The sequence below is a fragment of the Frankliniella occidentalis genome, unplaced genomic scaffold (assembly GCF_000697945.3).
Source record: "Frankliniella occidentalis isolate FOCC.00 unplaced genomic scaffold, Focc_3.1 Scaffold296, whole genome shotgun sequence".
NCBI classification, from domain to species: Eukaryota; Metazoa; Arthropoda; class Insecta; order Thysanoptera; family Thripidae; genus Frankliniella; species Frankliniella occidentalis.
In genome coordinates this window covers 147972-162733 of record NW_026267422.1, presented here as the reverse complement: position 1 = coordinate 162733, position 14762 = coordinate 147972, and the positions used below count along the sequence as shown (strand labels likewise).

General features: G+C 43.7%; 2 protein-coding genes across 2 annotated transcripts in view; one reads left to right on the top strand and one right to left on the bottom strand.

The window, feature by feature from the left end:
• Positions 1 to 3159, bottom strand: part of LOC113202541 (uncharacterized) — a 10684-nt gene extending 7525 nt beyond the window's left edge. The window contains exon 1 of the mRNA XM_026416808.2: positions 2717 to 3159. Coding sequence (XP_026272593.1) covers positions 2717 to 2764 — 48 coding nt within the window. The 5' untranslated portion in view covers positions 2765 to 3159. The remainder of the gene's footprint in view (positions 1 to 2716) is intronic.
• Positions 3160 to 4405: 1246 nt separating this feature from the next.
• Positions 4406 to 14591, top strand: LOC113202552 (attractin-like protein 1). The gene is made up of 22 exons (XM_026416827.2): positions 4406 to 4681; positions 5448 to 5648; positions 5747 to 5875; positions 5951 to 6150; positions 6217 to 6390; positions 6500 to 6579; positions 6952 to 7099; positions 7210 to 7338; positions 7441 to 7618; positions 7702 to 8007; positions 8092 to 8277; positions 8362 to 8578; positions 8666 to 8785; positions 8908 to 9091; positions 9189 to 9365; positions 9456 to 9599; positions 9692 to 10006; positions 10085 to 10301; positions 10391 to 10469; positions 10569 to 10730; positions 10954 to 11068; positions 11152 to 14591. The coding sequence occupies exons 1-22, from the start codon at positions 4446 to 4448 to the stop codon at positions 11289 to 11291; spliced, it is 3837 nt and encodes a 1278-aa protein (XP_026272612.1). The 5' UTR covers positions 4406 to 4445; the 3' UTR covers positions 11292 to 14591.
• The last annotated feature ends 171 nt before the right edge of the window (positions 14592 to 14762 follow it).

The window sequence follows — 14762 nt, the reverse complement described above, 5'->3', positions numbered from 1 at the left end:
CGATCGCCCCCCTCCCCCTTATACCGCGCATGACCGGGTACCAGGTTTACGTCCATTACGGGCGAATATAGAAGTCAAACCCGCAAGACAGCGACGTCCGGTCTCTGTACAACCTATACGTTTCGATAAACAACTTCATTTTCATGACCATGGGCTAGTATCGTAGTTAGCAGATATTGCTAACGTTAAGTTAGCGCCTAGTGCCTGCGCAGCCGCCACAGGGTGCCCACCTGCCCTGCCCACTCGGTGCCGGCCGAGCCCCGAGCCCACAACTCTCACTCACGACCGGCGAGCGCGCGACCGTCGTGGAGCGTTGATGGGCGCGGCAATTAAAATGTTTGGCGTTTGGCGCCACCACTAATTGTGCGTGAACAGGCAGGTGATAGCCACAACGCCGCCGGCTGTTGGGCGGGGGCGTAACCCCCCTCCCCCCTCCCGGCGCCAAGCCACACACGGGCAGTTTTACGCGCACGAGATTGCCAGCCAGGTGGTGGACGCGCGGCCGGGGTGATTCAGAGACCACCGCAAACCGGGGTGCACAAACACGCCTCCCAGGGGGTATCTTTATTTTCTTCATATTTTTTTATTTTTCCACCCACCCACCGCGCTGGCGACGGGCAGGCACGCCGGCCCCTGCCGATAAGTAGAGGTGCGACACAATAATCGCTCGTTTGTGGTCGTTAACTCAACAAGAGACAGTCCCCGCCCGTCCCGCCCTCCCATTTTGGCGCAGTCCGTGACCTCTGACCTGCTGGTATTGGTCGATGTACAGGCAAAGACGAACGCGGTGCAGTTGCACCAGGCGCGGCGGCGGCGGCGTGCTGCAGGCGTCGCAGGGCAGGCGGGGTCTTCGACGACCCGTTCCTTAACTATTCGTGGAAGGCTTGTCGCACTGTCGCGGCTGCAACCGGTCAGTCACCTGGCCGAGCTCTCGCTCTCTCTCTCTCTCTCTCTCTCTGTCTGCCGCGCGGGGCCGCGGGGCCCCTCGGCCCGGCCCGGCGCCGCCCACGCGCCTCCGTTGCATCACTGGAGGCGAGCCGGAGGGAGAGGGAGAGGGGTCGTTGTCGCGGGCCTCCGCCTGGCCTCCGCCCACCAGAATGAGAGCGGTCAGGTGGAGGGGCGCGGAGGGGCCGGAATGCAGCAGACACGCGCCAGCCTGCGCCAGCCTGCGCCGGCCCGCGGGGTTGTGTCGTGCGCGGTCGTGCGGTGGGTGGGCCGGGCCGGGCGGTGAACGCGTCAGGTCCTGTGAGTCACGCGCCCGCTGCGCCCGGCCCGCGCAGGTGAGCGGCCAGAGTCTCCCACACGGGCGGCGGGGCGGAGCCATGGCGGGGCGCGCCTCCCCCTATCCTGGCCAGGCGTGCTGCGACTTGCACGATCCTCGTTGTGGCGGGGTCCCATTCTCGTCTCGTCGCCTCTCCGCCATCGCCATCTCAATGGGCGGCGCACGGCCCGCACACCCTCGGCGAGGTTCGAACCCGACCACAGCAGCCCACGCGAGTGATAAGGCCTCGCCCACGCCCGCGGCCCGGGCCTCACTCCAGAGGACGCGCTTGACGACGATTTCTCCTCGGAATCTTCTAGGGCCGGGTCGCATAAAGTCGAAGCCGGTACCCAAACTGGGCGCCCGGCCAGAAGGAGCTCCGGTCATTGCCGCGCGGTGCATGGAAAGTAGGCCGGCCTCTTCCAGGAGGACTCCTTCGCTCGGCACCGTGACGGCTTTCACCGCCGCGCCATGCCGGGCTCCAGTCCAGGACGACCCTTCCTGACACTCATTACATGCGAAGGGCGAGTCCCTCCCCCTCCCGTGCAACGACGAACGCGTAGGAGATCTAGAACAGCTGGGCACAGGCCGTGCAGGAGGAGAGCGGAGAGCGCCGGGACAGTGCGTACTGTTCTGATTCTCCAGCGCGGCCATGCCAGCTGACTCCAGGTCCGCGGACTGTACCACACTTTACTACCACTGTACAGTGGCAGTCACCCTGGTCGGGTGGAGGCACAGCGACGCCGATTGACGTCACGATCTATGTGCACGAAAATAATTTTTAGCAATACGTCGTTATTGTCCGATCGTTACGCCGCGCCGACACCCGGCCCGATACCAATGACCACTTCCTGCAAGCTGGAAGGCCAGGGGTTGGGGGGGGGGGCTGAGTCCTTCTAGTCTGTGTGAGTACAGCCGTCAAGACCATGGGCCGACCGTCGTGGACAGTCAAGGACTGCAAGTTCAAGTTTGCGGCCGCGAGTTCACCAGAGCGTGACCAACCTTGGCAATAGTGCTACACTGGCGAGCTCAACAGAGCCTCCTCTCCGCGGCCGGGGCCTGTGGCCGGGGCGTGTGCAGTGCTTTACGGACCCTCCCCAGGAGACCTGGACCTCGGGCACCCACCTGGGGGTGACAGGCCAGGCCGTGGGGGCGACGGGGAGAGGGAGGCAAGGGAAGCAGGGGAGCTGGCGCTCGCTCGGCACTCGGCTCGGCGGTGGCCGGGAGGGCGGTAGCTCACGTCAGGCTCGCGCCTACCTGTCACGTCGCCAGCCTCTCCTCGCAGAGCACCGGGGATTATCTCCCAGACAACATGGCTGGCCTGTCGCCCACCGGGCTCCTCGTCCACAGGCCTGGTGGTAGGCAGTGTCCGAGGGGGGCAGCAGTGGGCACGCACAGGCACTGCTTCACGGGCTGCAGGCGGCCGCCGATCTAACACGTCTCGGTCCAACTCACCAGGATGAGAAGAGCAACGCTAACGGGGAGCGCCGTGGCGATCTTCATGCTGACTGCTCAGGAGCAGGCTGTACGGCGAGGCCCACGCAAAAAAAATCCTTCACGTTAAAGATGACTCGTTCGCTGCGCCGCAACACCTTCGCATCTTCCCCGGAAGCAGCAGTAGACGCGTGACCACGGCCGCAATGGTGGTGACAACAGCAGTAGCAGCAGCAACAACAACAACACGCTTAGCAGACGACAAAACACAACCTGGCGAACGGAATTCGAGGCGCCTATGGCCTAAACCAGTCTGCAGCGCGGGTAGCGCGGTCTCGTGTGGGTCACCTCCGCTCCCCGTGACGGCCGGCGCTCAACTGGCTAACCACTCACTCCTCACTCCAGCGCGGAGGAGGCCCAGCGGCAGCAGTTGCGGCCCGGCCCGTCCCCGCTAGAGCCCCGGAGCCCCGTGGCCGAGGCCGATGGCACCACGGGCGCCGGCCGGCCGGCCAGGCCTACACGTTATGACCTCGGCCGGCCCGTCGAGCTCCACCGCCCCCCCCCCTCTTCCTCCCCTTCCCAGCTCCCGCGTCGCGGCGCGGTCATACAGCCGACCACAGCTCATCGGATGCCTCGCGTAGAGAAGAGACAGCGTTTTAAATCCATATCATACTAGCACGAAATGGCCGCGGTGCCTAGATTGTGCGGATTGAGATGAGCCGCCTGAAAGATAGGCACTCTACTCCACAAACCCCTTGTAGATAGGCAAATCTCTGTGCATTGACCTCTCTACCAGCCGGCAGGGACCCCAGCGCACAGCAGCGCGATTAGAGAGCTCACTCGCTCGCTCACTTAGCGCTTAAAATCCCTTGTAACTGTTTGGGAATGTTGAAAATGAACAAAACTGTAAAGTGTGAAGAAATAATGAAAATCTTAATCGTGTTGGGGCGCAGGATATGGGCGTGCCCCGAGTTATGGGGAGGTCCAATTCGCTATAAACAAACAGTCAACCCCTTTCTAAAAAAAAAAAAAAGTTTAGAATGTCTATCGTTGTAAAGCGGGACAATAAGGAATCGAGAGGAATTGGACTGAAAGGGTAGAATTATCGGACCCTCGATAGGGAATTCCCACCCTTATCCCCAGATTACACCTTTTTTAAAGAAAAAGAACCCACATGGTTAGTCATTTTTTCCTGTTTGAGGTGTTTGTGGTTTGCGTCATGTTCTTTTTGGATAGTTACACAGACGAAAGAAAAGTTTTATCACAGTACGCGCAAGGATGTGTGCTACAATCATGCAAATATCAAGTCAAGGAGTTTTTTTATTCGAAAAGCAAGTGGTACTCATTCTTCCGCTGAATAGTTTCCGACTTCTAATTACTTTGCATTACACCAGCCACCGTTTGCTTGCCCCGCAACCCGCAGTGATTTAAATGAGTTTCGGTCGCGGGAGCAGCAGACGACGAGAACAAATGACTGTGTGTTTGCATTCGGAACGCGTCCTATGTGGCTTTTCTGGTTCTGAAAACTAACATGAAACCATTATGGAACCTTCACCCCTTTAAGAAACCATTATCGGTAGTTACGTCTATCTTGTATCGTACATTACCCCTCCTTCCCCCCCAATGAAACTGCAAATCTACCGGACGAACGACTGCGGGAGCGCAGCCCTATGCGGCAGCTGACGTCATTTGCCGAGGCCGCGACCGAGACGAAGACGAAATGAACAGTCGCGGAAATGCTTGACTCAAGATGGCAGCGTACCTGCAGATGTTTTTATTTATATTTAAATCAAAATACAGACGAAAATGGGACCTTGGACAAACCATTGTGTGTCTATGTTTAGTTCTTTCTTGTTCTTTTTGTGTGCAATGCAAATTTAACTGCAGTGATGTACAATGTATAAATGGGGAGTGTGTGAATGGTACCTGTGTCTGCAACGAAGGATGGCAAGGGTCTGCTTGTCAGTTTTGCGGTGGGAAAGTAAGGTAATTATGTGATTTTCGTCCTATAACATGTCATCAAGTATTTAAATCATATTATATTTGCTTTATTTGATGCTTTAGTCGGACTAGCCACCTCCGTCCATTCAAAATACGTCGAAAATGAATGATGTTTAGGTTATATTGTGAGATAGCAGCCAGTAACTATTGACATTTTGTGATGGGTATTCCTTGGCATTAATGATTCAAAAGTGCCAACAGCACATTTTCAGTATTGCCTGTTGATTTCTTAACTTAATTTTTGAATGAAACTGACTTTGGTCTCTTCATTTCATTAATTTTTGTATTGTGGGTTTTAAGAGAGAAGTGGTTATGTTACTCTGAGAGACCTACTTTCAGATCAACTGCCTTGGTTGACTGGATCCATTGCTTTACTTAATTTAATCATATTCTTTCAATATGCTGCCTTTGCCTAAGAAACTAAACTCCTATTTAGATCTTATGTAAATTGTATCGCATGTTGGTACCTGATATTGTTGTAATAATTGGAGATAATTTTGAATTGAATTTATTTTGTAGTGTGCAATTTTCTTCTTGAGCTATTATGTTTTGAATCATACCCATTGTAAATCTACTCTTGTATATCATTAGAATTTTATTTAAACAATTTTTATTATATAATAAATCTAGGCTTTCAATCCGACACAAAAGTGTGTCATACTCATAAGACCTTTCCTTTGTCTTGTTGTCTAGTTTGGTCAAAGTCACTGGGTTTTATACAAATTTTAATTCAGTGTGTATTTTTGTGTAGACTGTCAGACCCCCAGGGAACTATTCATGATGGATATGGAAATTATTCCATTGATGTCAAGTGCAGCTGGCTGGTGGACAGTGGCACCCCAAACACTTCTATCCATCTGCATCTTGAAGAGTTTGCCACAGAATGTGGTTGGGATCATCTTTATATATTTGATGGTGATAGTGTTCATTCACCTCTCTTAGGTGTCTTTAGGTAAGTACAATCTATCTTTAAATACAAAGTTCAAAAGTGGATTTTTCTAATGTTTGCTGTTTGTTATTTAATTATTTTTTGTTGCTGTTGTTTATTAGTGGACTGATGTATAAAGGCAATTATAGTGTGAGGCGCATACCAGAAATTGTAGCTCATTCGGGTTCTGCCCTCATCCACTTTTACAGTGATGTAGCCTATAATATGACAGGATTTAACATCACTTACAGGTTTGTGAATATTTTAATAAATTTCTATGGAGTGTCGTATCATATTCATAACATGATTTTGTTTATCCATTCTAGGTTCAATTCCTGTCCCAGTCGATATTCTCATACAAACTGTTCGGGACACGGTGTGTGCATTGATGGCGCTTGCCTATGTGATGCTCTATACATGGGCCCAGCTTGTGATGTTCCAAAGTGTCCAAATAATTGCAGTGGCAATGACCACGGTTACTGCAACCTTGAAAGGCGTCAATGTGAATGCTACGGAAGGTTCAGAGGTAATTTATTTGAAAACTTTGCAGCAAACGTAAACAGCATTGAAATTACATTTTCCCTTTCTGCAGGTGATGATTGCAGCCAAATAGCAGATCAGGGGTATTGGGAAGTGCTGCATCCAAAGGATATACAGCCTGAGGGGTCTGCTTCTCACTGTGCTGTAGTGTGGAAAGATTCACTGTACATAGTTGGTGGAGAATCTTATCACAGAGCAAAAATGTTGTATACTTATGATTTTAATGGTAAAAATATATGGTTTGGCTTTCAAGCTTCTTTTTTTAAAATTGAATATGTATTGTTTTATGGGAGATTTGGTGAACATTAAAATCACTCATATTTCTAAAATTTTAGGCGAAGTGTGGGAAACCCCTCAGATGGAGTACAAAAATGCACCTCGTCCTCGCTACGGGCACTCTTGTGTGATGTTTGGGGTAAGTCCTCTTTTTTGTTGCATATAGTTAACAATTTGTCCTTGTTTTACAGTTGTGATTAGCATTTTTTTCTACTGACATTTAACCCGATTGGTTCAAACTTAAACGCTTTTTTATGACAGCCTTACTCCTAATGCAAAGGTTTCTGCAGAGCACTTTCCCTCTTAATCTGTCCCCTTGACTTCCTCTTGGAATTCCCTGTAAAAGTGGCTTGCTCCCTTTGTCTTGCTCTGCCTAGCCAATGAAAGCTCTCATTAGATAGAAAAAGCACTTCATACTTGACTCCATTTATTTTTCCCCCTGATCACAACAGTGTAAGTTCACTTTCATAAACTGAAGTATTACATTTTTGCTTTGTTTTTTCCCCCTTAGGACAAAGTGTTTATGTATGGTGGTGTTGAAGTAACCGGTGAAGTTTCATCAGAACTATGGGCCTTTGATGTCAATGCGAAGACGTGGGAAAATATCACAGTAGATTCAGATCCCTGCAACATCACAGGCAACAGTAGCCTTCCCTGTGGTATGACTGAGAAGTTCCGAACAATATGATTTCTGAAATCCATCTTGTTTTGACTTTTTAGATACAAGTACAAGTAAGTATCTTTTAATGATTTTTTTTTTTAATTTCAGGCCCTTTACAGTCAGCAGGCCACACTGCAACTCTTGTTAATAAATCTCAGAGATCTGATCGAATGGTTGTCATATTTGGCCATTCTCCGAGATATGGGCATCTTCACACTGTACAAGAATTTGTATTTGGTAAGAAAGCTTGTAATAATAATTTTTTTAAAATATTTTTTCATGCAAAGGAAGTGTAGGATTTCATTTATTCCAAATGATTTGTTTACTTTGTTCATCCAGGCACAAGAGAATGGAGCGTTGTGAAAACTCGGGGCTATCCGGTTCGAGGAGGTTACGGCCACTCTAGTTCTTTAGATCACCTCACTCAACTAATTTATGTTTATGGTGGTTTTATCTTTGAAAATTCTCTCATTTTGAGTAACAGATTGTACTCTTATGACCCCAATAGTAGAGTGTGGTAGGTTTTCAGATCCCAGTTTTCTATCAATCCATTTTGTGGGAGGAATTATTTTCTTTCTGATGTCTTATGTTCTATTTTAGGCGACTTCTGATGGCTGCACCTTCTGGACGCTTCCTCCACACAGCTTCATTTTTATCAGGAGGTTTAATGCTGGTATTTGGTGGCAACACACATAATGATACTGCTCACAGTCATGGGGCTAAATGCTATTCCTCAGATCTTTTGGCTTATGATGTATTATGTGATTCATGGGTGTCCTTGCCACTGCCCTCACATGGTTTGTCGCAAGCTGATCTTGCCCGGTTTGGTCATTCTGCTGTAATTTTTGGGGGAGCTCTTTATATTTATGGTGGCTTTGACGGTCAGATGTTGTCTGATATATTAAGGTTAGTTAGACTTCTTTAATTAAACATCAATCTATCATGTACTGAAATCATTTTTAAACACAATTTATTATTTTTTTTGTCTAGGTTTACTCCAGGTATATGTAGTAGTCAAAATACAAAAGACGCTTGCGTGAACCTTCGAACAGGCGTTAAATGTGTGTGGAATCAAAGAGATCAAAACTGTGTGAATGCCTCTACTGCTTTCAATAACAGGCCGCTGGTATTGCATTCAGATGGACGTGATGAAGAAGAACATGACAATGGATTCAGGTTGTTAATGCTCCTATACTGTTTTTCCCTTGCAAGTTTATTGAACTTTCCAAGTCTTATTCAATACTTTTTCTAAATCTTCAGTATTTGCCCCGATGGCGGGAGAGCTGCTAAATCAGCTGCAGCCCAAATGCATAAAGAGTTTTGCAAGACTTACTCAGATTGTGCATCTTGTGTCCAAACATCTTACTCATGTGACTGGTGTCAAGGTCAAAGCACGTGTAGCTACCGAGGAGAGGGCTGCAACAATTCTCATCCTGTAAACAGCAACAACATAGAATACAGCACTAGTGTGCTGGAGGTGAGTTCTATATCGTACTTGACAGTTGAATAAATGGCACCTTCAAACAATATTTACCCTTTAAATTTTAAACAATTTTGCTTCCAGCCTGTCAGATCTCTTGACCGTTGTGAGCCTGAAGATTCATCTGTCTGTCCGCCTCCTCCTAACTCATGTCATCGTTGGGAGTATGAAGTTCATTGCAACAGCTCTGTTGATTCTCAGCAGGTAAGTGTGAGAGCATGGAAAGCTTATGATTTGGAGACTTACGGTACAATGTTTCTATTCACTTTGTCGCTGGGCGTATTTTTCTGTCAATTTCAATCTATTGTGTGTATTTTTTATTCAAGTCACAGCAAGAACTTTGTAAATGTGCTGACCTAAAGTCATGTTTTAACTGCACCCGTGAAGAGTGTATTTGGTGCCAAAATGAAGGTCGATGTATTGATAAAAATGCATACACAACTTCTTTCCCATATGGGCAGTGTCGTGAGTGGACAACACAGCAGGCTAGATGCAGATCGACGGTGTCAGGTGTGTAATGATGACCAGAAGTATTTTTAGTTTCTTTGCCTCAACAGCCTGAAAATCCACACTAAAAATGCTCATATTGATATTGTATTCTTTTCAGGTAAATCATCCTGTAGCTTTTATTTGACCTGTGCTGAATGTCGTGATGATCCTGCTTGTGGATGGTGTGATCATGGCTCTGGCACTGGATTGGGAACTTGTTTCCCTGGTGGCAATATGGGACCTGACCATGAGTATACATGTCCTGCTCGCAACTGGTATTTTACAGTCTGTCCTCGTAAGTTTTACGTTATGTGACCTTGTCAGCTACTTTTTATGAAATGAAGAACAACTACTAAATAAAACTCTGTTTATCTATCCACCACAGTTTGCCAATGTAATGGACACAGCACTTGTCAAGATAACACCTCATTATGCAATCAACCTTGTGGAAATATGACTCAAGGAGAAAAATGTGAACGCTGCATACCAGGTTATTATGGTATTGCAATAAATGGTGGATCCTGTGGACGTAAGTAAAACAAGCATCTTCAATTTCACCTACAGCAATAATTCCTGTGAACATTTCCGCAGTCGAGATGTCAATCAATTTTACGTTTACAGCTTGTGATTGCAATGACCAGGGAACCTTATGTAATCAAGAAAACGGGAAGTGTTTTTGTACAACAAAGGGGATTAGTGGAGATCATTGTGAGCGATGTGACACAGCAAATCATTACCATGGAGATCCCACTAACCACGGCTCATGCTTTTACGATCTTACTATCGACTATCAATTTACTTTTAATCTTTCTAAGAAAGAGGATAGACATTATACCCAAATTAACTTTAAAAACAGTCCTCCCAAACCAGATATTGACGCAGATTTTAGTATTACTTGCTCTGTCATGGCAAAAATGAACATAACAATCAAAACAGGTAATATGACTGAAATGTATAATCCTGGCTGACAGTTTTATCATATGCTTTGTGCTAACTGACTATTATCTTTTCTAGCAAAAGAAGGAGAGCGGCAAATATTGGTTGATCATAATTGTACCTCGTTCCGCACTCGTTTTACAAAGGCAGAACACAATTTTGGAATAGAGGAGAATGTGACCCTTACAACATTTTATGTTTATGTTTATGACTTTCACACCCCATTGTGGATTCAGATCTCATTTTCCCAGTATCCAAAACTCAACCTTCAACAGTTTTTCATCACTTTTTCTACGTAAGCCAATAAAGTATACATAGAAAGATGACGTTTTTTAGTGAGTTAATGTTTGTCTAATGTTAGATTATTTTTGGTCTGCTTGGCAGGTGCTTCCTTCTTTTACTCTTGGTAGCTGCAATTTTATGGAAAATCAAACAGAAATATGATATGTACAGAAGGCGCCAGGTATTGACTTCAGTTTTTCTTCCTTCTTTCTGTGATAATTTAATCCAGAGATTAGATATACCTTTGTATCTATCTACATATCTATGTTACCCTTTTCAGAGAATGTTTGCTGAAATGGAGCAAATGGCAAGTCGTCCTTTCTCCCAGGTGCTGGTAGAAATTGAAAGACGTGAAAGACTTCATGAGAATGCCAATACTGATGCAGATACTCAACATTCATCAGTTGCCTCATTAAGGAAAAGAAAGAAAATGTCGCGGCAGGTATGTTAAAATCAAAAATTTAGAAGGTACTCTGTTACGGTTTCTGCTTTGATTGAGTTATCTCTTGCTGAAAGAAGCCTTTATATATCCACACAATTGAACTAATAAACTCAGATGTAGAAGTAAGGATCACAAAATTTTTGTCCTCAATGAGTAAACCAATATTTTGTCAAATTACTAAATTACTCTATCTTTTACATAGTTGTTATATTCTCTATTTCAGGATTCACCTAGTCCTATAGCCCTGGAACCATGTTGTGGTAACAGAGCTGCTGTTCTTTCTTTGCTCATTCGCCTGCCAACAGGTGGTGAGATTTACACTCCTCCTGGACAATCTGGTAACTTGAAATTTATTAGTGCAAGTACAGTGGTGTTTGAACAGGTCTGATAAATATTTCTTTTTCTTTTTACTTCTTTTCAGCTGGTTTAGCAATAGCATCTGCCCTTGTAACCTTAGGAAATCCTCGTAAGGTTAGTGCTGATCCTGCCAATAAGTGTGACCAGAAGTCCTCCAAGTCACGAAAATCTGTTTCAAGCCAGCACCCTGATAGTTGCATATGATGGCTGCTCCCAGTCAAATAAATTATTTATTATTTTTTATACCTTCTTCAAGAGGTGAACTTTGTTTCCCTTGTGGAGATTTGTTGTGATCAAGAGTGTCATTGTACTGATAATGAGAAGGAACTGACTTGTAATGTATGTAGGTTAAATGCCCATTGTGAGAATTGTTTTGTTTTATATGTGTGTATGTCAAGAAAAGTGTGAATGTCTGAATGTGATAATTGTGTTTTTAGATGGTACCTAGTGTGTGTTTCTATGTTAGGGTATGTATGTATGTATGTATGTATGTATGTATCAATGTATGTAAGTATGATTGTGTTTTTGTATGTTTGCGGATGGATGATTAGTTATGCATGTGAACCAGTGTTTTCTTTCCATGTGTAAAGGCACACATTTATTCTGAGACTTAAGAGATTTTTTAAAATTATTATTTATGTAAGTTCTGAAGAAGCATTTGGTTTAAAAGTGTACCCATTCATGGGTAAAATAGTTGCAAGAAACCCCCCTTTTTTTTCTCAATAATTTTTAGGAGATGTCTGCAAGGGTATTAAACTGACAGCTTCATTTTCACCCAGAGAAATCAGGAGGAGCCTTTCATATGCCTGCTATTGTATGTAGCCTATGGGTATAAGTGCATGCAAATCAGGTTTTTTATAGCAAAAGTAATGAGGTAAATCTGGTTTCCTTTCAAACACCTTCACTGTGTCTTCCCATTATCTTTGAAATGAAACGCAATACTCTCTTTGAATTGCAGACCTACAAGACAGTTTCTGTCCATGAATGAGGAGAAGCAAAAGAAGGAACCCAATCATTATAGTTGTCTATTGTTGTTTGTCTGCATTCTCTTCCCATTATTACATGCAATCCACATAATGCACTCCTTGCAAAATATTCTATCTTAAAGTGAAGAAAAACTTGAGTATGCATCCTCTGAGTGCTGGCAGAGCAGAAAAATTGTTTGTCCTTTTCTGAATTTTTTCTGCTCAATCAATTATTACAAAGATGCCGTTTACTCAATTTCTGCTGCTTGACAGTAACTGTGACAAAAGATGAGATATTTTGCTCTCTTTCAATCCCTCTCCCTCTTAAAGTGATGGTTTAAGACTGAATTTATCTTTCAGAAAGACTTCTCTCCTCATAAGAACTTATGTAACTTTTCTCTCTGTACAAGAACCTTATTTATTTTATTTATTTTATTCAGAGTAGGTCACTGACATTTTACATACAGCCATGATCTGGTTCAAGAACTGCAGTAGATTTTTGAGTTGCTCTAATACAAATAAATATAACATTTATCCTTCATAAGCTATGTACTTCGATCTTTTTTACTGGGGACTCACATTAGAAAGCCATGGTAAAATTTTATATTTTCCTGAAGTAGCATTTGGAATAGCCCTTCTCCCTCCTCTCCCCTTTCTCTCTGAAACTACAGGATATATGTAAAACCGAGGACACCCATTGGCAAAGATATTGCCAATTTTATGTATTGCTGCTCAAAAGTCATACATTTCCTCTGGAAATATTGACACATCCCTGTATTATTAAATAGCATTCAAGTATTCATTATTTATGTTACCTTCAGGTTTAGGAAGTGCATATCAAATGATACATAAGCCTATGTAAGTATGTATTTATAAGGAATGTAAAATTTCAGCGTTGCTTTTGTAATCATTGTTTTTTAGTCATTGCCGTTTTTGTTGTACAGTATTTTCTTCCTCTATCTCATGATATTACTGTATCATACATTTATAATATGAAAGCACCCGTTCTGAAAGATGTTTAATACAGCTTGCTTTCAACTGTATTTAGTTCGCTTTGGAAAATTTTGTGGTAAAAATGGCCTGTCTAGTGTAATTGGTCTTCAATTCATCTGTATATTTATTATCAATACTTTTGAACTTGACAGGAACATGAATACTGCCAGTCTATTGTGCCTTGCCCTTAGGAATCTCACTCATGTCCTCTCTGACTTATGTCACTCAATACTGTAATCTCCCTTTTTTGAGTGCAATCTGTGATTTCTTATTACTTTCGTTGCAGCAAGCCTTATATCTGTAAATTTTGCTAATTTCAATTGTATTATTTACGATCTTGTGGTGGAATAAGACGTTTGTTATACTTTCTTACCCAATGTCAGGAAAGTGTTGTTTACCTGAAGCAAAGGAAGAGCTTGTAATTTAATTTGTTAATTTTAGCGCTGATAGTATTTTTAAATTTTGTTTCTCTCACCAGTCATTGGTTTGGTTTATTTTTGGCTTGGTATGGCTGAAATCATCTAGTCTTCTTCTATGTTGGTTGTGTTCGGTTAACATGTCAATTTAGCTCAGAGAAAAGTATTCTCATCCATCATATGTCTCAGTTTTCCATTATAATTTCAAACCTGAAATTAATCATAAAAGAATTGTGTCACATTCTGTCATATTTGGTGACTTGGTATTATTTTTATTATATGTAACTTTTCTTCCATTTCTCAAAAAAGAAGCAAGTTATTATATACCTAGTTTGGGTGTATTGTTTTTGTTTTGTTTTGTTTTTCTTTGTGCTACATGTCACTGTTCAGTTACTGCATTAAGGGTGTATCAGTCTTTTTACAGTCACCTGTTGTTTCTTTTCTATTTGTTTGGAATTTCCAAGTTGTCTTCCTGTCTGAATCAAGATTTCCTTACATGAGAAGAAGTTTTCAAGAAGCAGTCACACATATGTGTTTTTGTTCTACCTTATTCCAATAATTGTTGTTAATTCATAGCACGTTTTTGTAAACTTTGTTATAAATTATTTGTTTTGTGCAAGACACCTGTCACCCTCTAGATGTGTTCTGAAAATGCCTGAACTGTACCTACAATGATACTGAACATTTCAACAACAATTTCCGATCTTGTGCCCTGAAACCTTCAGTGTTAAGGTATAAAAGTTCTTCTGACTCAGTCAAAAGAAGTTACCTCCATGATTAGCAGGAAGTTTATATTATTTACTTTTGGTGCACATTAAATTGAATTGTGATTATCTTGAATACTGGAGCAATTTTGGGGGTTTTCTATTATGATTGGTGTCTTGTAGTACCTGATACATTCCGTCAAATGTGTTCTTTCCAAACCCGTGCCTATCTGTTTCTATGCAAGAAATTTTTCTATTGACCCTGACACTAGAAGATCTGACCCATTTCTATCTAATATTATTTTGTGCGAGCTTTGTTTTATCTTTCCCTCCCTTCTTTCTGATTTTAGGGTTTGTGTACAGGTATTGCAGTTGTAAAGAGATTCCATAAACATGATGTACTCATAAATATTTTTATCTCTACAAGTTTGATTTGTGATATTTAATTATTACCTTTAATCCTGACACTGGTGATTACGTCACTCTTCCCCGGCCCAACCTCTATGATATCACCGGCGCTGGGTAGGCAAGCCCGCCGGGCAGCTGTGTGAAGACAGCGGCCCGCCCACCCACAGGTAGGATGCAACCGAGATCGCG

Excerpts from the sequence above, each read along its gene's own strand:
- LOC113202552 (XM_026416827.2), top strand. The coding sequence starts at position 4,446 with ATGGCAGCGTACCTGCAGATGTTTTTATTTATATTTAAATCAAAATAC. Across the intron at positions 6,391-6,499 it reads GTATACTTATGATTTTAATG|GCGAAGTGTGGGAAACCCCT; the intron begins GTAAAAATATAT and ends CTAAAATTTTAG. Across the intron at positions 9,366-9,455 it reads GTATTTTACAGTCTGTCCTC|TTTGCCAATGTAATGGACAC; the intron begins GTAAGTTTTACG and ends TATCCACCACAG.